The 25944-nt window shown below is 51.2% G+C and overlaps 7 protein-coding genes across 7 annotated transcripts; 4 read left to right on the top strand and 3 right to left on the bottom strand.

Moving 5' to 3' along the window:
- Nucleotides 1-34: 34 nt before the first annotated feature.
- On the top strand, nucleotides 35-3442 carry J4E92_001604 (uncharacterized protein; the record flags this gene model as incomplete). Its single annotated transcript, XM_051493015.1, has 5 exons — nucleotides 35-539; nucleotides 603-722; nucleotides 1625-2007; nucleotides 2064-3140; nucleotides 3191-3442. The coding sequence occupies 5 exons, from the start codon at nucleotides 35-37 to the stop codon at nucleotides 3440-3442; spliced, it is 2337 nt and encodes a 778-aa protein (XP_051356246.1).
- Nucleotides 3443-5024: 1582 nt separating this feature from the next.
- Nucleotides 5025-7336, top strand: J4E92_001605 (uncharacterized protein; the record flags this gene model as incomplete). Its single annotated transcript, XM_051493016.1, has 3 exons — nucleotides 5025-5782; nucleotides 5830-6026; nucleotides 6075-7336. The coding sequence occupies 3 exons, from the start codon at nucleotides 5025-5027 to the stop codon at nucleotides 7334-7336; spliced, it is 2217 nt and encodes a 738-aa protein (XP_051356247.1).
- Nucleotides 7337-7912: 576 nt separating this feature from the next.
- Nucleotides 7913-8758, top strand: J4E92_001606 (uncharacterized protein; the record flags this gene model as incomplete). The annotated part of the gene is made up of 1 exon (XM_051493017.1): nucleotides 7913-8758. The coding sequence occupies one exon, from the start codon at nucleotides 7913-7915 to the stop codon at nucleotides 8756-8758; it is 846 nt and encodes a 281-aa protein (XP_051356248.1).
- A 426-nt stretch (nucleotides 8759-9184) lies between these two features.
- On the bottom strand, nucleotides 9185-9523 carry J4E92_001607 (uncharacterized protein; the record flags this gene model as incomplete). The annotated part of the gene is made up of 2 exons (XM_051493018.1): nucleotides 9185-9469; nucleotides 9518-9523. The coding sequence occupies 2 exons, from the start codon at nucleotides 9521-9523 to the stop codon at nucleotides 9185-9187; spliced, it is 291 nt and encodes a 96-aa protein (XP_051356249.1).
- A 4390-nt stretch (nucleotides 9524-13913) lies between these two features.
- Nucleotides 13914-16310, top strand: J4E92_001608 (uncharacterized protein; the record flags this gene model as incomplete). The annotated part of the gene is made up of 3 exons (XM_051493019.1): nucleotides 13914-14588; nucleotides 14645-14850; nucleotides 15302-16310. 3 exons carry the CDS (start codon nucleotides 13914-13916, stop codon nucleotides 16308-16310), a joined length of 1890 nt encoding a protein of 629 aa, XP_051356250.1.
- Nucleotides 16311-20213: 3903 nt separating this feature from the next.
- Nucleotides 20214-21898, bottom strand: J4E92_001609 (uncharacterized protein; the record flags this gene model as incomplete). Its single annotated transcript, XM_051493020.1, has 3 exons — nucleotides 20214-21358; nucleotides 21408-21689; nucleotides 21739-21898. 3 exons carry the CDS (start codon nucleotides 21896-21898, stop codon nucleotides 20214-20216), a joined length of 1587 nt encoding a protein of 528 aa, XP_051356251.1.
- Nucleotides 21899-24208: 2310 nt separating this feature from the next.
- On the bottom strand, nucleotides 24209-25361 carry NMT1 (glycylpeptide N-tetradecanoyltransferase; the record flags this gene model as incomplete). The annotated part of the gene is made up of 3 exons (XM_051493021.1): nucleotides 24209-25129; nucleotides 25176-25278; nucleotides 25327-25361. The coding sequence occupies 3 exons, from the start codon at nucleotides 25359-25361 to the stop codon at nucleotides 24209-24211; spliced, it is 1059 nt and encodes a 352-aa protein (XP_051356252.1).
- Nucleotides 25362-25944: the final 583 nt, after the last annotated feature.

The raw sequence follows: 25944 nt of genomic DNA on the forward strand, positions 1-25944 counted from the left end.
AACACACCCGCGCAACACAATACCTAGGTACAAGATGACAGGTCGACGCCCCCCAGCCCCCCGAAACGCCGGCCAATGGCCTCCCAAGAGACTTTGCTGGAGCGCCAACAGGCTGATGGCACAAGAGTCAGCAGAAGAAAAACAGCAACGCCTTGAAAGGCAGGAGGTCAAGAGCAACAGCTTGAGGGATCTGTCGTGGAATGGAGTTGTTACGGAAACCGGATGGATGGACCCAACAGCAGCTGCAGAGCATGAGAGTATCGAGATCGATGACGAAGAAGCTCTCAGGCAAGCGTTTGAGCTTGTCGGCAGGGGCGCAGCAAGGGCTCCCGACACCGCCAGGCAGAACGGCCTCGACTTCCCCGCAGACCCCAAGAACATGCAATGCAAGGTGGACGGACAAGAGGGCAAGCAGGCGCTTATATTGAAGGACTATCAGCGTCAAACATGCCAGACCATCGTCGACGACTACAAGAGAGAAGGAAGTGGGATGATTCTAGGGCTCGAGATGGGCCTCGGCAAGACCGTAGTCACCCTCGGTAAGTGACAGCTTGTCGGACGACGATCTGAGTTCTTGCCTCTAACAGCTACAGCTATCTTAGACCATATCAAGAAGATAGACGGGGTCCCGCACCTCATGATCGTTCCAGCCAGTCTGATGGCCACGTGGGAAGACGAGATCAACGACAAGATGGTCGAACCTCTCAAGTACTGCATGTACCGTAAGTCTATGCGATTGACAACAGCTCCTGACCTCTTTCGCATCCCTTCCATATTTAATAGGCAGATTTAGTTATTGTGTATTACGTGTGTATTGCGAGAGTTGTAAGTAGCTTATTGTTAATAAGTTATTACAGTACTATAGGATAGAATAGAACTAGATTTTAAAATTTTTGTATATACTGTGTAAGTTAAAGAAGAGTATAGACGCTTTATCTTTATAACTCTTCTCTCTCTCTTATATACAATATAATAGTGCGCCTTACTACCTAGTTTATTACTCTTCTTATTTAGAACCTAAATAACCTAATTGTAGCTATAATTACTTTTGCTATCCTCTTTAACATTATCGCTACTACTCCTTTAGCTAGAAATACTACTCTTAAGCAATTAGCTATCTTATAGGCTCTCTAGTATCTTCTCTATAAGAGGCTATATATAAAGCTTTTGCGCAACTTAAAGATATATACCTACTATATAGATACCTAATAAAGTAAGTACTTACTATATCTTATGCAAGTTCTACTAACGTCTACTTAGAACTTACACTAGCAGCCTAAGCCTTTATCTAAAATAAGTAGGTAATAGTATATAGGCTACTAATAAGAATAATACTCTCTATATACTAGCCTACTCTAGAGGAGTAGCTATTTATATATTAGGTATCTTTCTCTAGTAACGTTAAATACTAAAAAAGAATAAACTATATGCTTACTTTATATAATGTACAGGTACTAATATAGATAAACGTATAAGGCTTAAAGAACAGCACTAAGAATGCAACATTAGATAGATAATAGATAATAGAACGTATAAATATTTGTATTGTAGATAAAGCGTTTAGAGCGTGTGTGACGTGTATCAACAGCTCCTGACATGGTAAAGCGGCTAACAAACCCATCAGATGAGGACCCCAGCCGCGGCCATACCAACAAGCATAGCCCGGCCGAGCTCCGCAAGTTTGACGTTGTCTTCGCCTCGTACGAGAAGCTATTGTTGGACGCAAAGGCCCTTCAAGAGACGGAGGCAGCCTTCAATGCCCGAGTAGAAGACGCGGTCCGATGCAACAGCACGCTGGCCGTCATCCATTGGCACGTCATTGGTCTCGAGGAAGGACATCGGATCGCAAACGCATTATCCAAGACGACAAACGCCGCATATAACCTCCAAGGCCTCTATCGGATGCCTATAACGGGTACACCGTTCCAGAACGAATACTCGGATTTGCAAAGCCTGTTCTGCTTCATGGGTACAGTTCCATGGAACTCACCTTCTGTCTTCGCCCGCGTAAGTTCCAAGGGCGCATGTGTCCAAGCAACAACTTCACGGCTAACTCACAACAGTTCTTTTCCTTTAAAGAAAGCCAGAAAAACCAGAACCACGTTCTGCACAGGGAGAGCAACGCGATTCTGGCGCTCGCGATCAAGGCGTGCACAATCCGAATCCGAACGACCGACAACTTTGGCGGCTTACCCGTAGCCGATTACAAACCGGCAATCACAGAATTTAGGAGGCACAAGTTGACATTCGAAGAGACACAAGAGCAGGAGAGCACTAGGACGATATGGGATGAGGCCTACAAGAAAGATCGCGACGCTGACCGCAGGGCTGGCGTAGTAGGCTCTGGCAGCGACATGGAAGAGTCAGTATTCGCTAGCATCACAACCGCACGCTTGGCCATGGCACATCCGGCATGCACAAAATACCGCTACGGGTCATCAGAAGACTTCCGCCAAGCATCTATCAAGAAAGACCACGAGGTGCTTGTGGCAGACATCGGAAATGAGATGCTAGCAAGAGACGCCAAGGGCAACGAATTATCCAAAGGGGAGAATTTGAGTCGCACAAGACTCTGCGCAGAGACCAAGAAGACCTGGGCTGAGTCGTCAAGGATGGAAGAGCTGATAAAGGTCTGCAAGGAACACAGAAGCGAACGCCCAGGACCCGTACTGGTATTTGCGGAGTTCCTTTCTGCTTTAGATGTCGCCAAGAACGCCCTCGAAGAGACCTTCGGCACGAACACGAAGATCGCCCGAATCGACGGGACGGTGAAGAAGGCGGAACGACAGGCTGTCGTAGATAAATTCAAGAACACACCAGAAGCCTACGACTTCATCCTGATCACCGCGAGGTGTGGCGGCCTCGGATTGACCCTCATTGGGGCAAACTGCGTCATACACTTGACACCGCTCTGGAATCCTCATTTACAGGAGCAGTGTACCGCTCGCGCTGTCCGGATAGGGCAGACGAAGCAGGTATATGTCTATGTCCTTCATGCCAAGAACAGCATAGAGAATCATGTACTAGATGCGCAAAGGACCAAGAAGAGGAAGGCTGTAAGGACATTGGATCCCGACGACGCTATGAGAACGGCGATGGATACAGTTGCCGGTTGGAGCCAAGAGGAATTCACTAAATCCGTGAGTGCTCTCCTGGACTATTTGTTGTTGTCCTCGCTAACGTATTGCAGATGACGAAAGCGAAGACAGCCTCCAAAGCCTACGCCGACAAGTTGGCGAAACGGAAAGAGAAGAAGCAGAGAAGGCTCAACGGCAAGCAGGAAGCAAAGGACGTCGTAATGCGTGACGCGCAACGAAGTCCTCAACCCAAGCAATCGCTTTCGGACGACGTTGTTGGGAACGACAGCGATGATAGCGTTGATGATACGCAGGTAGATCAGCTCGCACGGGCTTTAGAGAACGATGATAGCGAGGAGGAGTAGGAAATCAGTTGAGGAGAGTGAGCGGGGCTTGGTACATGGAAGCGGTTGCATTATGAGATTGCCGTGAGGAGATGCGACACAAGTTTTCGCCGGTCATTGTCATCTAGTATGAAAAGGAACACTCATGTGTAGATAATGCGAATGCGTTGACAACACAGTCTCCTTGTGCCTCTTGAGTGTGAATCACCCTATGTAGTCTCGTTGCTGCTCAAGAGACAGTACTGCACAGCAAGTTGCGATAGGGCGAGCCTGGCCAGAAAGATTTCTTTTGCCAAACAACATCTCAGTCAATGATTCGTGCCATGTGCTGCATTATCGATGAACGGCCTGTAGCACGTCACTTGTAAGTTCTTCTTTGCCATATTCCCATCTTGAGAGCAATGTGGTAGTCGCGATGTTGGTGTTGACAGAGAGCATGGCAAGGTCACGATCTGCAGGGTAGGAAAGAAAGGCATGCGACACCTAGCTGCATAGCTTCCTCATGTCGCCGCAACACCGACAGTAACGAGTGTAAGCCCTCAATTGGAATTACTCTGGAGTAGAAGTGGCCGTGAGCGATCGGCGCCAGGCCCCTTTTTAGCCGGATGCCATGCCCAAGTGTGCGGGAGGTGTCAGCGCTAACCAGTGCTTATCCCGACGCCTCAACACCGCTTTGCCAATGACCTCAGCTTCCACAACACAGCCTTCTCTATCATCTCCACATAGTCAGGAGAACATGCTGTCGCATGCTTCGTCTAAGCCACTATTGCGAACGGTTCTACGCGAGTTCGGGAGCTTGGCATGTCCCTGGGCTACCTAGGCACACGGCACCCACGGCAGCACAATACGAACCATCACAACAACAAAAGATTAGGCTATGAGTCCCGCATTTCGAGGTATCAAAATATGGTAGCTGATTCAGAATATGGCTACACAGACACCACATGTGGTCCCACATTCCTCGAAGCTGACTCGCAAACAAGTATGGCAATGCCACCATCACACTGGATACGTTAATGATGTACAATCATGTCGCTTGGCATACTCCAGCACGTACCTGCATATCTTCGGGAAAGCCTTAATCGCGAAAACGGCGACGGCATGTATGTCGCGGATGCTGCGTCTGCAGATCTTTTCGCAACGTCGATGATGCCGAACATTGTGTGGCTTAGCTCATCTCCTTCACCCGCCTCGGTGTACGAACGACGCCAAGGGGAACACGGGTTGGGCTCAAAAGTAACGCTGAGCTCTCATGATCTACTCGCTATACTGCTTGCCTGATCCACGAATGGAAGCCTTACAGCGCATTGCTTCTTGCGCCTCGCCTCGCCTCGCCTCGCCTCGGGTGTCTCGACCATATTCAGATTCATGGCCCATACTTTTTCCCGCCACATAGCTCGCTTCATCGTATTCTCAAGCCCCACGGCCAAACATAGAACGTCGGGTATTTGGCATACTGTCATAGAATCCCATATAACATGGCCTTCAGCATACCTTCAGATGCAGTGTCTTGCTTCTCAACACGGTCGTTCCTTCTTTGCGCAGTCAAGCCTGTTGCGGTCGCTCGTGAACAATCATACGGCCAACTTTTGTTGCTACAACCATGGTAGCCTACGCTCCTTACTTCGCCGCTACGGTTTCATTGTCGTCTGTCCTCCACGCAGTCACCCCTTCTGAGTTCAGCATCGCGCCCATCTGCCAGGTCGTCACAGCTACAGTCACTGAATACGCCGCAGCACGACCCACGACCAACTCTCATGGGCATGGTGGTCCATACTACAATCCCTACAACGACGTCCCTCTCCCTTTCGAGTGGCCGGGTAAACCATCACATGGAGAAGCGTACGCTCCTCCTCGGCCTTCGACACCCTACGAATACGGCGGGCCCGCCAAACATGACTACAAAGAACCGTGCTGGGTTCCCAAGGGCACCGACCATCTGAAGAGCTCACTTCCAAATGTCGAACAGTGTGGTAACTCACAATGGGGTTTGATCGACTCTCCCCATCTCTCGGCGAATGGTCTTCCGAGTAGTAATCCCGATGGCGCATATACGTCCGAGTCAACGAGGCCATCATCTACACGTTCTCTTCACCCTACAGTATCTGGTCATCCATACGGCTATGCAAACGCCACAGGGTCTACTTCTTCCGGACCGACTGCCACTGGGGCGCTCGAGCCTATCGCTACTGCGGCCTCCCAACCGAAGGCTGATCTTCTTTGCCCGTTCATGCCTGACACCGGCGTGACAAGAACATACGACCTCCACGTGGCTTATCAAACGATCGCTCCAGATGGTGTTACCAGGAATGGACTCACAGTCAATGGTCAATTCCCCGGTCCTCTGATCGAGGCCAACTGGTAAGAATCATCTTCCAACACTGTAATGCTTCTACTGACCGTGACAGGGGTGATTGGATCCTTTGGAGAGTTACAAATGATTTGACTGACGAGGGTACTACCCTTCATGCTCATGGCCTTTTCCAGACAGAAAGTACCTGGTATGACGGTGTACCGGCGGTCAGTCAATGCCCGATCACTCCAAACGGCGGTTACTATGAGATGCTTTTCCGGGCCGACCGCTACGGGACGTCTTGGTATCACAGTAAGTTCCTCAGTACTACACTGAGATACGCAAAAGCTAATTTTTAAGGCCATTACAGCGCGCAATACTCCGGTGGCGCCCACGGCCCCATGGTCATACATGGGCCGAAACACGAGGATTACGACATCGACATCGGCCCCATCATTCTCGAAGATTGGTTCCATGCTGACTACTATACCCTTGTTGAGGGCACCATGAACGGCCAATTCCCGCCCTCCAACAACAATCTCATCAACGGAAGAATGAATTACCCATGTGCCAATACAACCTTGCCTTGCACGCCTAATGCAGGTATCTCTAAGTTTAGATTCCAGTCTGGAAAGAAGCATCTACTACGCCTCATCAACACAGGCGCTGAAGGCAACCAGAAGTTCAGCATCGATAGGCACAAACTGAAAGTCATCGCCGTAGACTACATCCCGGTCGAGCCGTACACGACTAACGTCGTCACGCTTGCCGTCGGTCAGCGCACTGATGTTATAGTCGAAGCTATCGGCAAGCCTAGCGATACCTTCTGGATGCGCTCTCAACTTGCTCAAGGCTTTCGCTGTACACTCACCGACGGCATCTCACCTAACGCTCTTGCGGCAGTATACTACGAGGATGCCAGTACCGACGCTATCCCCAAGTCTACCTCTGATGTCACGAAAGAACAACTTGAGCAATGCAAGAACGACCCCATCACCCAGGGTATCCCGCTGTGTAAGGTCCCATTGGAAGAGCCTGACCATGTCGAACGTGTGGACTTTGACTTCCGCTCCAATGGCACCAACTTCATCTGGTATCTCAACAACAGCACCTACCACGGCAACTACAACAAGCCAACGCTACTGAAAGCAAAGCGTAACGAGTCGGACTTCGACCCCGAATGGAACGTGTACCAATTCCCCGGTGCGAAGCATGTCCGCATCCACATGGTCAACCACGGTCTCATTGGCGGCCATCCCATGCATTTGCACGGCCATGACTACCACATCCTGGCTGAAGGCTTCGGAGAGTGGGACGGCGTTGTGACAAACCCAGAGAACACGCTGCGTCGCGATGTCCATCAGATGCAGAATGCACGAAACACCACCGGCACTGTTGAGCCTTCGTACTTGGTACTGCAATTCGTGCAAGATAATCCAGGCGCCTGGCCGCTGCATTGCCATCTCGCTTGGCACGTTAGTGGAGGGCTCTTCATGCAGATCTTGGAGAGACCAGAGGATATCCAGAAGCAGGCATTTGGGGATGAGCAGTTTCAACTTTGCGATGATTGGGATGCTTATACTTCTGAAGTGGTACTGAATCAGATCGATTCGGGGTTGTAAGTAAACTTTCATGTATATAGGGCCCTAGAGTGCGAGCATAGTAAATACCCATGACTTTCCCCAATGGTTGTATCACGTGATTTCACACCTCGCAATTCGATGAAGGGCGCGTGATAGGGTGTTCATAAGTCGAATGACGGCAATCTCATTGCCTGAACATCAGGTATTTTACATTGCTTTCGCGTCTTGTGTAGGTCAAGCTCTCGAGAGGACGCATCCGTGGACCTGGGCAGTTATTGGACACCCCGGGAAGACGCGTTCAAAGGCGGCCGATATGCTGAGCTCCACAATATCGCCGAAGAGACGATCTTGCATCCCGCCGGGCTTTTCGAAAATATACAATTTTCCCTCTCTTGCCGATGGTCAATTTCCGAGGATAAATTTGCAGTAGCAACGGGCTGTAGGCGCCAGGAGAGATGAGATCGGAATATTCGCGCGGGAAGATTTGGTCATGACGTCATGGCTCCGCGAACCCACGGCAGCCCATTAATAAAAGTAAATTAAAGACACCGACGATTAGCAAGAGTTCCGTGCTCACAACATCTACCCTTCATCCTAATCTGCCATTATTGGCCAATGATAATGAGCGCAGGTCCTCAACATCTCAAAGTCCTGTTGACAGGTGGTGCCAGGGGTATCGGGCGCGGGTTGTTCAGACAGCTGCTGACATCTGGACATGACGTCGTCATTCTGGATTCCAACAAAGAAGAGCTAGAGCATGTCCGCACGCGAGCTGAAGAATGGTCAAATGGTCGAAAGCAAAGCTGGTCTGCGCTTGAGTGTGACCTCAGCAAGCGAACGGAGTTGAAGACTGCTGTGGAAGAAGTCAAGCGGAAATTTGATGGCAAGCTCGACGTCTTGATCAACAATGCTTTCCCGACAGACCTATCAATATCGGAGGATCGCAGCATGGAAGCTGAGGGAGAAGACATGGAAAAAGAATGGGATTTAAAGGTTGCGATCGGTCTCACTGCACCGTTCATCCTCAGTCGGCTATGCGTTCCGCTTCTCGCTGCAGGAAGTTCTACTCCGAATTCGCCTGGTACCATCATCAACATGTCATCAACGCGCGCATATCAATCCGAACCTGACCACGAAGCCTACTCATCTGTCAAAGCTGGACTGTTGGGGTTGACGCAGTCCATGTCAGTATCGCTAGGCCATCGTCACAAGATCAGGGTGAATGCGATCATTCCCGGATGGATTCACGTCGCCAACGAAAGCAAAGCTGGCGATGAAGGTCAAACCGAGTGGGAGGAGGGTCTCTCAAAGGCTGATGTCGACTGGCATCCTGCTGGCAGAGTAGGTAAAGTGGAGGATATTGCGAAGGCGGTGGAGTACCTCATAGGCAACGAGTTTGTCACTGGTCAGGAGGCCGTTGTAGACGGCGGTGTCGGGAGAAAGATGGTTTACCCTGAGTAGGCACATGAGAACGTGTAATACCCAACCTTTTCATCAGCTCAAAATTGCGCGCCGTGCGTACGGTTTGCGTGTTGCTGTGAGAGCCCGGTATTTCCAGCCATCCACAGGCGGGCGTCAATCCCCGCCTATGTACAGTACCGCTCTCGGACAACGAAGCTTCTTTGACCGGGCACAAGCCCACGGCTCTTAGACAGTCTCAGTGGCGCAGGGTAGACAAGCGCATGTGATAGCAGATTACACTTATGTATTCAAGACCGTTGGGTAGTGTAGTCTAGCAATACAGCATGGCCGCCTGCGAAGAAAGGGATTACAATGCTTGTTTAGGGTATGCAAGAAGCGACACATCGTCGATCACTACTGAGCTTAACCATACATTACATGCCCGTTAACCAGGCCCAGCAGTCGCTTATGATAGTTCTAGAAGCTCTACTCCAGTAACTTTGAGTCTCGTCGTTTGATCTTGTCCGGTTCCATGTCGTCTTCGGCCTCTTCCTCAACACAAACCCCATCCACATCCTCGCCCCACAGACGTAGCACAGCATCCTTCGTCCAGTCGCACTTTCTCCGAGTGACTGGTTGCCTTGTCATCTTATGTACTTTGTCGCATGCCGCCATAGCCTTTTTAAGTCCTTCCTTGCCCTTTCCATTGAGCCAATTCTCGAATTCAAGAATGTCGGGTATCTGCTTCTTGAACCTTCTGCGGCAGAGTTCCTGAGCGATATGCTTGATTAAAGGGTTTGTGGGAGGGAAGCGACGTACCAACATCTCGAGCTCGCTAATACTGAGAAGTCGAGATGATACGAGCGCGCAAAGGGTGCCGAGGAGAGGTGCAGAGTGAGTGTAGTGGATGCCGAGAACTAAACACGCTTGGTATGTTAGTACATCGTTACGAAGATTACCGGACACAAGGTCAACGCGATCAAGGCCAAGAAGCTTGGATGTAGTGAATACGTCAAGCAAGCGTTTGATACTTCTTTCATCGGCGTGACTATGCATACGAAATCGTGTGATTTGGGGCGTGATCTGAACGACATCATTGGCCTTTTCGCATGAAGCTATCAACGCACGAAGAGCTACGTCTTTCCGGATGACGATACCGCGGGCAATGACATCCACGGTTGGTCCCTCGAGGAGTACCTTGCGGTCTTTGGCATCCAAATCAAGGACGTGATCTCGGCCAATGATTGGCTTAGCACGGACATTTGGTGTGTCGCGCCGTATCACAGGCGACCAAGTTGGCGCAGTCCGGGAATTGGTAGGGAGAGGGTCTGACATATTGGATGAGCCACAACACCGCGGATCGGTATTTATTTGATTGGTTGATGGGTGAGCATAATACAGAATCAGCTCAAGCGAAAAGGCGGAAGTGAGATATAGATGTGATACACAATGCACAATGTGCTACCACAGTCATCCGAGAAACCTTGTCAATGTCTACTTTGACATCAATGTAGCATCTCGAAAGTGTGTTCAGGTTGGACCACATTGTACCAGCGTTGTATTCCTCCTGCTGGACGACATCGGTGAACAAGCACGCATCAGATGTGACGTGCTGAAAGGCACTACGACTGAAAAGATCAGCAAGCAGCTTTGTGGTCATGCACCAGTCCTTTAAGGTGTCGGTCCTCCAGAAGATCGAATAAGAGCTAGCGGCGTAACTTCTCCGTGTTGTGGGCTATAGCGTCATGGTGGCGCACTGCGACCATGTTCCTCTCGACCACGAACGGCACCACCGCCATCCGAGCAGCTTTAGCCCTACTCGAACTCATATGCGATTGTGTGGCCGGATGGGTCCTTGTACCAGCTCAATTGGAAAGAGGCGTACATCTGCCATTGTATCGGTATTCGCGTCGGTTCGATGGTAGTCATGTCGTACTCGTTGACGTTTGCGACATTCGTCCCAGTTGGAGAAGATAGCAAGCTCGCAGGTTCGGAGACGGCAAGGGCTGTTTGTATAAGCGATCAGGGTGCGGCGTAAAGCGAACATGGCGGTTGTGTCATCTGGCGAGACACGGCAGCGTTGAGGAGGATACCTCCCGTCGCATCGGTGCGCGTGCTATGAAATGGAAGGGGGCTCAACCCGGGAGTTTGCTGACCTGCGCACGCGGCCGTGTATCTCCGGGGAAAGCGAGCGGCCGAAGGACATGCGCATGTCTGTCGCGTCGTGGAGGATTCGAAATAGTCGTAGACAGAAGCCAGGGGGAGACATGCAAGCACCGTGGGTGTGTCGGAGATGCGCACAGAAGGGCTATGATGGCGCATGCGACTCCGAGCGCACGAGAAGCAGCAATGTGAAGGGGTGTGTAAATAAAAGCCGACAGTAATCGTTGTCAGTGTGGAAGGCAGGCCACGGTGCTACGGTTGTGAAGATTCCAAGGTTGCGATGACGTCATCACTAGCGCCTGACACGTGAAAGTTGGCTCAATGTTGAGCTGGACCGCCGAGGTATAATGGAAGAGCCTTCAGACGTATTGCCATGAATTCAGCGGCGGATGCAGTAAGAGCATGAAGCGGACCAAGATCTTGCAGCAATCCCATGTAGGTCGTACGCCATGTATAGTACAATTCCGTCGGGCATCACAAGCTGCGCCTAGCCAGGATTTGGGCCTTGACAGCCTATGTAGGCAACATCAGCGCAACAGGCGTGTAGTGGCAAATACGACATGGCTCTTTGTATGCGCGATCGACAGCTGTAAGTATTGGGTCAATGGAGACGTTGGTTGTGGGCGTAGTGGAGTGAAAGGGCTCAGTATCTTTGGGGGCGTACGCCTTACAATCTATGCTCACCTCACCGCCGGTATTAATCTCGACTACACTATGACGGTGAGACCAGAATCAGAGACAAATACTACTATCGAACGCTCTAAAGCGTAGAATTATGTTTGCGACGTCTTTGGGTGTGCATGCGACGTGTGTAACTCCATCGGTTGGCTGCTATACCGTGGAGGTGCCCAATCGGCGATCAGAGACGTCCGCTAGTATACCCGCTAATGCACCTACGATGTATCTTCTCACAAACGCAAGAGCTGCATTTTGCTACTTCGTCGCAATCTTGACTCTAGGTCCTAGTCGTATATTCACAGGCTGGCTGTGTGCACAATGTCCTCGGCGCCGATTCACTAGAACTTACCCATGTACTACAGACAAGTTGATTGAAAAACACAAGTACAATACGTATAAGTACAACAGTCTATGAAAGCATCCTCGTATTCCACGCGCCAATTTTAACTTTCCAACGTTATTATCTTGTGCGCACCTCTAGCTATACTCGCGGCTACTTTCCCAAGACTGATCCATCCGCCTGCATTAAAACCAACGGCTAGGCGTGCAAATATCTAAACTGCTGCAGCCATAAAGTTCTCGCGCGTGTCGAATTGTTCACACAATCGACTTGGCGTCGTAGACCCCGTGATGATGGATTACTTCTAAGTCGGATGCTGGTGGGACTGTCGATGCTGGCGCCGAAGTGAGGGCCGCCTATCCAATCCTGGCTTAGCCAAGCCCAGCTGCCCGTCTGAAATGTTGTGGTCCATCGCATACCTAGGTAGACATGGCATACATAATTTGAGTAGACCTACTAGCTGACGAGATCTTGATGCTATCTCTAGGCCGCTCGCACTGTCTGGTTGTCTTGTTCAATTTTGGCGGACATCGACAACGTCACCGGTCGCGTCGCTGCACAGGTGCAGGTAGTTACCGACCCCCAGGTCTGCGAATCAACCAACCCTATGCAACCCAAAGTCGCAGTCCCCAATCGCACGCAATGCCTTTGTTGCAACCACCCTCAACTGTTACGACTCATTTGATCTCCGCCCGTTCCCCAACGACCTAGATACCGGTCAGTCCCCACCGACTAAGATGATGGCCTTGTTTCGGCACACACCACCGAGCGAGATGTCTACATGAACATGCAGTTGCTCCACAACGCTACCGCCACCACAAAAGCTTGATCTCACATCGATCTGCGTCGCTTCAACCATTCCGACATCTAGCGAGAACATGCATGCATCGGAGCTCTAATGAGTGGGTAGTGGGGTAGTGCTGACCGGAACACCAAGGTTTTGCCGGCAGGACGCCTCGCTCTCGCCTGCGTCTGCGCAGGTAGCACAGTACCGAATACTTGGGAATAGATCACTTCACTCCAGGGTCTGGCTGAATCTGTGTATGAAGGAGCAGGGCCTGCATGAGATGGAATCGGGATGGAATCGCTGGTAGAACCCAATCTAATTATGGAACTGTGTAGTAGCGCGCTGCGGGCGAGCCCTGACGTCTTGTCAAACTATCGCGAAATGCCTCGCCGTGTCAGCAACGACCCTCGGACCTGACAGTACGCACTCAGAATCCCATTGTACCCAAACGAGACGACGAAAAAACGAATTCGGCTCTCCATGCTGAGGTCCGAGCAGACTGTGCGACGAATGCACTGCTTCTGGAAACATTCTGTGGATCACCCTTGTGCCGATGCTGTCGATCTCACGTCGGGGATTTTGAGCACCGACAACAACACAGCGAACGCGCCAAGATCAACATTCCACAACCGCGAAAACCTTGAAGCCACTTGTCAGCGCCAGCGCTGAAGATACGTCCATCACACCTGTCAGGGTCCGGGCCTTGCTGTAGCTCGACATTAGTAACTGGGAACGTGTTCCGGTGCGCGATACTAGGCAGGAAGTCGCATGTAGCGCGAGGCCGCCAACGGCTTACACGACGCCCATCCACCAATGCCATGGACCGGAATCGTCAGATCTTAGAAGTGGTTACGGCTCGAATCGGTCAGAATGGAGACAAGAGATGCAGAGGGTGAGGAACTGTAGATTGCCGGTGGGTAAGATCGCTGTTTAGTGTTTATCGAATTTCCTACAGTTTGCGCGGATGCGTCGGTACGGCTGTCATCACCATCGGTCTAATTTTGATCGCGACCCATCTCACGGTCAGCCAGCCGTTGAGAGCGGCGAACGTTGGTGTTTCGGTATATATTTCTTTGGAGTTGCTCGAGTTTGGTTTCGTCAGGCTCAACAGTTCAGCACGGTTTCTTCTTTCTTTCTTCTTTCAAATTCGATAGCCTTGCGTTCATATACTGGTATCATTACAATCGTTGAAGTCGAATCTTTGAGCAACACAACACTATATCCAAGGACCCTCGCTACTTTCCAACATGCGTTACTCCGCCATCACCCTCGTTGCCCTTACGGCGACATCAACTTCGGCCTTCTCCCTATGGCCTCGCCAAAGCTCTAGCTGTCCTTCCGTCTGGTCTGATGTCGCCACCGAGCTTCAAGCCGACTTTGCTGGCTGTGGCGCGGATGCTCATCAAGCCCTACGTGCTCCCTTCCACGACTGCATCAACAATGGTTGTGACGGCAGTCTCGTTCTCACAGACGAGTGTGGAAGATCAGAGAACGCCGGTCTCTCAGCTATCTGCACGAAGCTTAAGGACTGGAGCGACAAGTACCAAGTCAGCGCAGCAGACATGATCCAATTCGCTGGCGCACAAGCAATCGCCGCGTGCCCGCTCGGCCCCAGAGTGCAAGCACTAGTTGGCCGTAAGGACAGCTCAAACGCCGCGCCTGTCGGAAGTGTACCCAGCAGCCGTGGTACTCTCGAAAGCATCTTGGGAGCCTTTGCTGCGAAGGGCTTCTCATCCGACGATGTCGTTGCCCTCATGGGTGCACACAGTGTAGCAGTCCAGTTCCACGACGACCCATCGCAAGCCGGAAAGGGTCTTGACTCGACACCTTTCAGATACGACAACACCTTCTACCAAGAGACCAAGGACCGCAAGGCCCCATACAGTCTCCAGAGCGATCTACTCATGTCAAACTCTTCACAGGTATGTGTTTACTGTCTTGATACCCTTACCTGATCCGTCACTAACAGCCTTTGCAGACATCAACCACCTGGTCTAACTTCGCTGAAGACGCGAACAGCTGGTCTACCGCTTTCACGAGCGCATGGGACCGGTTCGCTGTCATCGGAAGCGACGCCAGCAAGCTCCAAGATTGCTCGAGCTTGGTTCCCAACGGTTTCGTGACCACGAAGAGGCAAGCGTTCAACATGGCGTTCACCAAGAAGATGAGCGCCAAGTTCAGGTTGTAGGAGAGAAGATAATTGGTGTGGCTCAGCTCCGATACTTATAGCGATGGCATGGCGTTTGGGGATCAGACCATGGTGGTTCTTGGGTGGCTTTACTGTGCTTTCAAGATACTCCGCAACACGTTGCACGTTAATGTTTACTTTCATTAATGTATTAGATCAATCTCATCTTACTCATACATCTTCCATCACTAGTCTGTACGCGCTCTTTACGGGAGATCTTCTCTCACCTTTACTATTACCTTTACCCTCATCCTGGCACGTGTCATGCGAGCCAGCAGTGAGCATGCAAGCGCGAAGATGCCGACTATATAAAGTCACCACATCTGCAACCTCCACAACGATACCCTTCAGCTTTCCTGACTCAGATCCTGAATCAGATCTTGCAACCCAAGAAACATGGTGTAAGTGTACACTACCCATGCAAAAGCTTCAACACTGACCGTCTAGTGGACGAAAGCGCGCAAGCGGCATCAGTCAAGACAACGCAACGTCTGCTACCGCAAGCACGCGTGGGAAGCGGGCTCGTAAAGAGATCGTTAACGACAAGTCTCCTCTGCTCAATCTCCCTGGAGGTAAGGCTCATTTTCTGTTGCATTCAATGCGTGCCATTGATGAGAAGATAGAATTGAGGAACCGTATCTACGCTTACGTTGTAGCCGACACAAGAGAGTACAAAAAAGGCGAAACATGGACCAAGCGCGGCAACAGTTTCAAAAACTCTGTGCCAATCCACATGAAGTACAAATCTATCATGGCAGCAAAGCGCTACAAGACGGCAGCGCAATGGGTGAAGGCTCACAAGAGGCGACATTATTTCGGTCTGACACAGGCCTGCCACTTGCTGCGCCACGAGTTTCGCCCGCTTTGTCTCCAAGAGCTGTCCTTCGACATCAATTCATGTCTTGGTGAATTCCTCGTCGTTTTTGGACAAGACGACGAAAGCCAGGCTTTGGGCCGTCATATTATCAGCATCATGGAGGTTCCACTGCCGCACGATGGTATAGACATCCTTCCAGTCTTGAAGAAGATGTACAATCTCAAGATGCCACGTCTTCTATTCCGCTACGAGCTATACTCGGATCGGAGGCCTTGGAACATCAACGACCTGTTTCTTACATTGGTATCGAACAAGGATTCTCTTATTAGACCTGTCCGAGATGGTTTCGATATCACCAGCATCACGATATTCAAGGACCCAGAGCGCCGTGGCCCTGAAAAGCGCAGTAAGCCAGCGCTACGGATGAACCTGGACAACAAAGACTTTTCCACATGGAGCCAAGAGAGGAAAGAGAGGCACATGAAGTCTCTGATCAGGCATGCTGGTCTGGAAGACATTGATGGCAATCACACAACAATTTGCTGTGACGGTCGAAGCTATCTGTGGTATGTTCCTGGCATCATATACGATGACTGGAACGCCTCAAAAATGCGATTGCTTTCGGAGGAGACTGACTAGAGATTCGCGTTTTGTCAGCGCCATGAAGGAACAACATGCATGGTTTTGGATGATGCGAGAACGATGGGTACTGCAGTATCATGCTAAAAGTTATGGGTGCGGAAAAGTTGAGCTCATGGAATTGTTCAGCAGTTCCACACAGGAGCTATGAGTCGCAGGAGATGGTCCTTGAGGCTTGTTTTTTTTTGCCTTTCTATCCTTCTATATGCAAGTAAAAGTCTATTATCGGTTTCCAATGCTAAATCAAAAACAAAATTATCTCCGTCTGGGTTCCCAAACGGCTGAGAATATACGCTGTCGTGTGACCTGTCACACATCCATAATTAGTGCAGCGAATACCCCAACAGTATTTCATGTCGATTGTAACATATCCTAAGAAGTCTGCAATGGCTGTTGACGGTGTGATAGTCTTGACAAGTAAGGATGGGAAGTAGCTTCCGTATTGACTCCAATGACGTCATGCGCGCAAGCCTGGTCGAAAAGGTCCGCGGCTGACAATCTCAGAGGGAAGATGCGAACTTCATCTACCCTTGTAACAACAGTGCCACGCCTACCCTCCAAAGAAACAAGCTCTACCTACACACCAACACCATGACCGCACCTTCGTCCTTGACATCTCCACCCGATACTCGCAGATCGCGCGAAATCGACCTCATTCACGAAAACGACACGTCGTTCTCAACTATCGCGTTCTTGCCTACAAACACTTCTCTGGTCTCTCCAGGAATACCAAGGTCCACTGCTGGAGATGACAACCGTGTTACAGTCTACGTTCGCACTCATCACATACATGGTATGGTGGTACAAACCGCTCAACATCTAAATACCCATCATCATCGTCAGGGAAACAGGCGCGCATGCTATGGCAGCACTTCTTGCTGTATTCTCCACGCAAGATTATGCTCAAACAAACAGGGTTAGTAATCGTAATCCGAATACACCGGTGGTAAATACGAACCCTCTGGGAGATATGGGAATAGATATACGAAAGGAGGGCTTGTGTAAAGGCCGGCTTGTGGGGCTGGAAGTATTAAAACTTAGCTACGTCACTGGGAGTACCGCACGCTTACCGCCCAAAAGATGAGCCCGGTGTCGCATCGGGTAATCGGTTCATCAGGCCGGTTTGTAGAGCGACACTGGCAGGCTAGAAAGAGCGGATGCATCTCCGCCATAGTAATGTGCCACTGCCTGTATTGTTGTCGAGAATGTATATGGCACAGGGACAGAGGGACGAAACTGTAGTTCCGGGCGCGTGTGAAACTGCATCTTTTCGAGCTGGTTGCGGTACACATAAGTCTGGCGGCAGCTTGAGAAGGGTAGCGAGGTCCCATACGAGGCAGCCTCTGCCCGCTAGGATACTACTATGTGACTACATCAAGTGATGCAGGGCGCATAGCATGGAAAGAAAGGTAGAGGGCAACATACTTCAATGCATGCGGGAAGACAGCTTTGCGACACTGTGGTGGTCCGCATAACTCGGGCTGAGACTCCCGAAGTTGGGGCAGCTATGACTTCAGGACGCCTGCCGCTTCGGTACCCGTGGTTACTAGCCGTCTTCGTGTCCGACAGAATACTACACTACCAACTGCTTATACAATATAGTGCGCATAGTATAGAAATAAAGCTGCGATACCGCACATTTCCGTGCTCGCGCGTAAGCAACTATGTGTTAAGATCGAGGTACACATAACCTCAGCGGGGACCTAAGATAGTCCCGGGGCTATGACGTTTGCCGTTCTAGGTAGCTGAGTAGCCGACGGAGTACTATGCACTTATGTACGTCGTATTTACATGTGCGCATACTACGACATAATAATGAGATACTGCGAATGCCTCTTCAGCTATGTGCATGCCTTAGCAATGCTTTCGTAGCTCACGTTACTCTAACGGTAGTAGGTAGTCGATGGGGTAGGTTTGCCTTGGCACTGTAGATGGTTGCACGCCCGCCAGGATACTGCGCCTCCAAGCGGGTCACTATTGCGAATATAGGTAGTGTTAGAATAAAGCTACAGCTCAGTGCTACTATATTTAAATGCTCAGACGTCTACCTGGGACTAGCCCAGTGCATATAATCCGGGCGCGATAGCGAAAGACGCCTTCGTACAGCGCACGCAGGCCAACAAGCGCTGCAACGGACAAGCGCGTGGAATACAATCACCCATCAATCAATTTCAGAGAGAAGACCTAGACCATTTGAGGCCTACATCGACGCGACTGATTTGCGATCTGCTTCGTTTATTGTGATGTGTGCTGCATAGCCTTTTCATATCCGCGTTATGCCAGGTAATCACGCCGACTTAGTCACCATAGTATGGAATGCCACGCAGCGCGGAGAGCGCGCATGGGTTCAGGTCCCGGCGTAGAGCGCGCCCAAATCGCGTGCTGCACGATGGCGTCATCAAGCTCTAGTCTAGGGTTCCTTCCACCGAAGCCACTGCGAACGGCGCCCAAATGCCCTTCAACTTTCCAGACCCTGCGCATCAAGGAACATACATACGCAGAATATACCGCGACCTGTAATTCATGTCATGCGCATTCGCATCGGGAAGAGAGATCTATCCGAAGTTCTGGAGCGTTGCATCCCAAGGTCATTCGGGTACTCGCATTAGCTTGTTCAAATACCATTAATGCGGGACGCCGTTTATACTGATAGACACAGCACACAAGACAGAAGTACACGGAAAAGAGTTATCCACAACTACGCTCGATTTGGGTAACTGCCTGTTGTGCTAATCGCCTATGCCCAGTTCATTGCTCGTTTGAAGACATGCGACAGGACGTTAGACAATTTCCAACTTAAATCTAGCCGACGACAATGCGAATCTGACTCTTCTATGGACCTCTATACTGCACCCTAAAGACATACAGTGTGTTTCGTACTTTCAGAACCTCGAGCAAGAATTTAATGTATACCTCAAAAGCTGTTTTATGTGCGCTCTTTGTCCGGCAAGAATTTAATGTATATCTTAAGGGTTCTTTTATGTAGGCTCTTTGTCTGGCAATAGTTTAACATATACTTTAAGGGTTCTTAGAAATCTAAGGATTGCTATCTTCTTGTTAAAGTCTAGCATCTTGTTGGCTGTTTCTTGTCGTGGATTGGATCACTGCCTAGGTCGCTTCGGATGAGAACAGCGAAATTTATAGCCAAATGCGCATAATGCACTAGGTAGTACAAAAGATAAGAGCACGTGATTGAACCCAGAGGCGCTCGAACTCTACGTCTCTTGTTGCAACATAAGGTATATTGCACTTGTTTCTACATGGACGGATGATAGAAACCTTTGTCTAAAGTAAGAGTACAGATAGCTAGACGAACTCTCTGTTGCCTGCAGTTAATAATGCGGTGCGGGCTGCGACGGATGCAAGCTTGTTACATTCTGCGATGGTCGTCAATGCTTCGGCGATGCTTGCGCCTAGAAAGATATGAGAGACGCATTCGGAAAGTTGGGAACTGTGATGTGTTATGAGGAGGATAAAGCCACTGGGTGGCGACTGGAATACCTAAATCGCTGGTTATCGGTTCCAAGTGACGTGAGACGACCCCAGAACGCTTACCGCGCGATTGGGGAAGCTGTGGCCGCACCTAGTGGCATTGATCTTTTGAAGGCGACTAGTATCGAGTGGACGTGTTATCAGGACGTGAATCAGCTTCAAATTGACCGCGGCAACCTGCAGATGAGAATACACACAGCACGAGAGCATCAATGGATTGCATCGGTATGCACATGATCAAATAGATAGACAGATCAGCATGCAATGGAAAGAATAGCAAAGTCTGCAGAGCAGCGTAATGATCATGAAGAAGTAGAAGTATCATTCCAAAAACATCGCTACAAGAATCGAAGTTACCCATCTAGGGTAAGTATATATACAAGATGAATATCGCAAAAGATGCGAGATTGTCTACTGAAGGGCCTCGATCATGCGGCGGATCTTAGCAGCAGACTCGCTACCAGCCTCCTGCTCAAGGAAAGCAATGAAGGTCTCGAGGGTGTAGGTCTTCTCACCAGCACCGGCTGAGGGTGCGGGTGCGGATGAAGCAGCAGGCTTGGTGGGCTCAACGGCCTCAGGTGCGACGGAGGTGGGCTCAGCCTCGATCGGGGCGGCAGGGGTGGGCTTAGCAGCTGAGGGCTTGGGAGCCTCAGGGGTAGGCTTGGGGGCAGCGCCGGTGGGCTTAGGGGCAACGGCAGTGGGCTTAGGGGCAGGAGCGGAGGGCATAGGACCCTTGGAAGGACCAGGCTTGTTGGCCTCAGGCTTGACGCACTGGGAGTAGTATGGGTTCCACTCCTTGCACTCAAGACCCTCAGCGCACTTGTTGTCACCCTTGAAGCCCTGGCCACCGCACTGGTAGTACTCCTTGATGGGACCAGATGGCTCAGCGGTAGGAGTGGGGCGGACAGCGGTGAGCATGGTGCTAGGAGCAACGATAGCGCTGGAGACAGTGCCAGGAAGCATCGAAGAGGTGCTGTTGGCTACGGGGTAGGGAGCAACAACGCTGGAGACCTCAGGAGCAGCGGCAGAAGAAGCGGCGGCCGAGGTAGCGGCAGCAGAGGTGGCGGCAGCGGAGCTCTCAACGGCAGAAGAGACCTCAACTGGGGCAACCGAAGAAGGCTCAGCCTCGGCAGCGGCGCTGGTGGAAGCGGGAGCAGCAGTGGAAGAGGCGACAGCGGAGGCCGGGGTGGAGGCAGCAGGAGTCTCAGCACCGCCGGTAGCGGTAGCAGCAGGGGCACCAGCGAGCTCGCCGAATGTGAGAAGCTCGGGGGTAGCCTCAGTACCACCCGCGATGAGAGCAGGGCCAGGGGCGGGGTATGAGTCGAGATCGGCGTGGATGGAGAAACCAAGACCAGGACCAGTCTTGGAGTAGGCCTCTGGGAAAGTGACACCCTTGGGCTCGAGGGTTCCGCTACCGGTGACGGTAAGCTGGTAGCAGGTCATGTAGTGCTGAGCACCACCAGCGGGGCCTGCAGCGTGAAGGGCGATAGCCTCAGCACGGAGGAGGTAGTCACCAGGGGCGATGTTCTTGGGGATGGTGAAGTCAAGCTTTCCGCCTATTGGGTTGTTAGCAGTAGTTTCCAGAGGACATGATGCCGTACGTACAGTTGTAGTTGAGGTCCTTGGTGCCCCAGAAGTCGTTGTCGCCCTGAGTGGCATCTGGGTTCTTCGCCCAGGTGTTCTGGTAAACCTTGAAGAACTCGCTGGAACCATCGGCAGTGGCAGCATCCTCAACCTTGGACATGTATGCGAGGACGGGACCCCAGTGAGCACCACCAAGACCCTCCTCCTTGCAGTCACGGGTGTTGTGCTGGTGCATCTCGATAGTGACTGTGTCACCAGCCTCAAAGTCGCACTTTCCCTCAGCGGGAGCAGGGCTAACGTTGCCTAGATTGATGTCAGCACAGATCCAAAGTGGGAACTCGGGGGTACTGACATTGCAGCGCAGTGCTTGTGTAGTCCTCAACGGGGCTGTTGGAAGGTGGCAGCCTGGCACAGGTGCTCTCAAGATCCTTTCCGTTCTTCCAGAGTTGTTGGAAAGTGGCGTGGGCGTTGGCCAGCGCCAGGATGGCGGGGAGGACAGCTACGGACTTCATAGTGTATATATTGATGCGAGTAGTGATGTTTGGAATGAGTGACAAGTCAAAGGTTGACAAAAGAGTGACTGAAAAGGCGAAAGAACGAATGAATGACGAAGTCCTGTAGTGAAAGAATGTCCAGCGCAGCTGCGTTACTGTTACAAGTCAGGCGAGCTCGAAGACTTATATCCTCCAGCGCAGGAGATGAGTCCAGCCGTGAAGCCGAGGAATATGTGGCACGCTGCATAGCTAGCCGTTTCGTTTACCACCGGTCCAATCTCGAACCTGACGCCGGGGCGCTATGTGTCTGCAGCCACACTCGGATAGATGAACGAAGGATGGATACCTAGGCCAAGAACAGAACTCTTGGGAACCAGAACCAGGTCCATGGGTCAAACGACGACTGACAGGTTTGACATGTGGAGCGCTGATTGGTGGAGATGCACTGTGCCTGGAGTTCGAGCCGAGTAGAGCTTAGTGCAGTTTTGACATTGGACGAGGCGAGAATCCTTCACATTGCAGGGGCTCTGAGGCATCCTCTGTAAAGTGTTGGCGTTACTGTCCCGCGCAGCAAACTGCATGTTGGTGTGGCTGTTAACGCATTGCAACTGTTTATTGCGATGGCTGGAGCAGAGCTTGCAGAAGATGGATCGCAACAACTTCTTGATCGCACTTGCTTTGGCACCTGCCTTGCCTCGGAGATGATGGTGCGATAGGGTATGGCTGCAGAATCTAATGATGGCATCCTCTGCAATCTCAAGAATCTGCAGCTTAAGATACAATGCGGGTCTGCCAACCCAGGGTCGAGGTATCAACACCGGCTCGAGTGTGGATATGAACATGTTCGTCGGAGAATGACAAGACGGCTAAATAGCCACAGGATAATACCCTGAGTCGACTTTTACGCCGTATGCGGATGGAGTCATGGAGAAATGCGCGCTCATGCTCATGTGCTTTGCGCGCGGCACGTTGAAACGTTGAGGTGGGGCGAGACGAAACACCAACTGCATGATCGCTGCTGGGGTTGCAAGTGGACGCCGTGAAGGATCGCGGTAAAGTGACTGATTCTGAAGGATGAAGTACCCAACATTGGTGAGATGAAGGCGCGTATGTACGAGCGGTGTTGGGTTGTGTCGCCAGGATAGAGAGGCCGCCAGGCTGGTACGCACCTGATAGTGGTGATGATGTCATCGCCAGCGCGCCGCATCGGCCAAAACTCACGACGCAACTCGTCCTTCGCCGTGTCATGTCACGAAAAATTTGTCGCACAATACGTGCAGGCAAGGATCAAGCCTACAACAAGAGCCGGTCTCCGTTTCGACATGTGACCAGCATGGTCATTGTTCCCAGTAGCGACACTTCAAGAGACCTTCGATCAACGACCATGGCTAGGTATCACCGCGTCCGCAAGACGTTGCTTGTTCGCTCACCCAGAGCCCGGCATATCCATCTCACGTTCCGAGTTTATCACTATCTCCCATGTCTAGGATGAGATACGGGCTTGTGAGTACTTCAGCTAAAGGCGTTGATCGTGCATGAGAAGGTTTACTATAGCGACTGAGACAAGCGATACCGAAGAAGAAGGGACTGACTACGACTCAGAACCTACCACAGAAGAGCCCCTCACTCTGTGCGGGATGTGTCTCGATGATATACCGACCATAGACACCCTGACACTCGAATGCAAGCCTGTGGCTCATGGCTGTTGTCGAAACTGTCTCCATAACTTCTTCGTCGGGACCCTCGAAGACGTCTCGACCTTTCCTCCTAAATGCTGCAACATACCAATTCCGCTGGAAGTATGTCGTACCATGCTTCCACAAGGATACGTCAAGAAGTTCGACCTCAAGGCGGAGGAGCTCGCGACACCCAATCCGACATATTGCGCAAACATCGACTGCACCGCTTTTATTTGGGTCAAAGATATTAGCGCCGATATAGGCACCTGCATCGACTGCAACGAGATGATCTGCGTACAGTGTAAGCACCGCGCACCTTTCTGCGCGCTCTGCACGAGACATGTGCGAATCATGTGGCGTTCCTGTGGAAGCCTGGAGCCAGTGCATGGCTATTCACTCATCAACTTGGTAGCCGGTGACGCTCGTTAGGCTACCGATTCTGTCAGAACTCTTGGTTGTGACGAGCCCGAGTCCTGGTCAATTACGTAAGCTGTTCGTCACTGGCATCACAGAAGCGACGTGAGATGGACAGTGAAGATGAGCGAGTGACAATTTCATGATTCATGTCGAGCTGGTGCTGCCGAAGATCTCCGACGCGTTGAGATGGAGCTAATGAATGCATCTCCAAATTCGAGTGCCCAGAGACGGATCAAACGGCAGGGGCAGCAGCGCCAACGACCGTCTTGCCAGACATGGTCTCGAGACGCTTGAACCCGCCATGCTGCTTCACACCCTCCTGCAGCTCGACCATCCTCTTCTGATCTCCAGTAGGGTCGTCGGCTTCCTCCTCCAGACCCCAAGCCAAGTACTCGTTCGTGTAGTTAGGCTTGAAATTGTCATCCAACACACCGAGCCTCTTGCCGTAGCGGGTGACCTTCTCCCAGTCACGCTGCACGTTCTGAAGATCGGGACTGAAGTACGCAAAGCTACGCTCGAAGATTTTGCGGTTGGTAGGCGTGTTCATGGCCGACTTGAAGTTGCAGAACTCCTCCCAAGCTTGATCAGGAGATGCGAGGACGAAGTCAGTCGCGCGCTTGCATGCGCGAAGAAAGGCGCGGACTTTCTCTGGGTTTTCTTCTATGAAAGTGTTGTTACCGATGTAGAGGATGCTGCAGAAGCAGCAGCAGCCAAGTTGAGCGAGCTCATCGATGCGCAGCATCTTCACTTCGTCACGCGAGCGGTTCTGGCTGACGAGCCACTCTTCGAGCTCGACCATCTGGACATTTTCGAGACCGATGCCGGCGTCGATTTCACCAGTGATGATGGAGCGCGTAACGTTCATGCCGACACGGACGGCCTGGTAGTCGTCAGGCGACATGCCGTAATGCGCAGTGAGTTCGTCGAGCTGGATCTTGCCAAATTCGCCGACGTAGCCAATCTTCTTTCCCTTGAGGGTGGTGAAGTCGGGAGTGATGCCAGACGATGTCAGGTACACGACACCAGTGAAGGGCTCGTTGAGCAGAGAGCCAATTGACTGGACCGGAAAGCCACGAGCGGCGGCGGCCAGCGTATGGATCATCGCCTTGAAGCCGAGATCGACCTTGCCAGATCCAATGATCTCAGTGACATCCTGGGATGGTCAGCTGATGAAGTACGAAAGCTAATGACGACCATACACTAGGATCATTGGGCTCAAGGAGAGCGACTTTGATGCCTTCATCCTTGAAGTATCCCTTGCTCTGAGCAAGGTAGAGGGGAGCATGGTATGGCGTAGCGTGCCTATTTACAGTCAGCATACACCTCGCTCGATCAAGATGCAAAGCGCACCAGTTGGTCAAGAAGGTGATCTTATCAGTCGACATCTTGACTTGAGTGCAGAAGCTGAGCTAGTCAGTACGCCAACATAGTGGGGAAGGGGTCATCATGAAGCAGCAATAGTCCTTCGCGCTGGAATTATCCAGATCAAGTTTGAACGGTATGATCTCAGAACAAGCCATCAGCGATCAGATCCTGAAAAGGGATTTGGATCGCTGATGACTTGAACACCCGCCATGCTTTGCTTCTGATGGTTGAGATGGGTACCTGATGATGCCATGCTGGGCACCTGTTACTTGACCGAGATGGAATTCTGGTGTGCGAAGAGCGAGACCGAATAGGCTTCGCTTTGCTGGTTCGATGATAGCATCGTACCAAAGTGGGTTGTATTGGGTTGGTGAAAGCTGGATATGTGCGATTGGAAAAAGTTGAAGAACAATTGAGGGCGCAGCTTGAGGCCACGGCTAGAGCCGGATACTTATACTTAACGTCTCATACTGTCGACTGAGGTCATGTATGGATAAATTGCTCACTGTAGGTGCATGTGTTGGGACATGGTGGGGCAATGAGGGGTACACTTCCCGGGTCAAAACACATCACTAAACCACAAGACGCGTCTGGTCATGCAGG

Source organism: Alternaria infectoria (assembly GCF_024043175.1).
Source record: "Alternaria infectoria strain BMP 0036 chromosome Unknown scaffold_2, whole genome shotgun sequence".
Taxonomy (NCBI): Eukaryota; Fungi; Ascomycota; class Dothideomycetes; order Pleosporales; family Pleosporaceae; genus Alternaria; species Alternaria infectoria.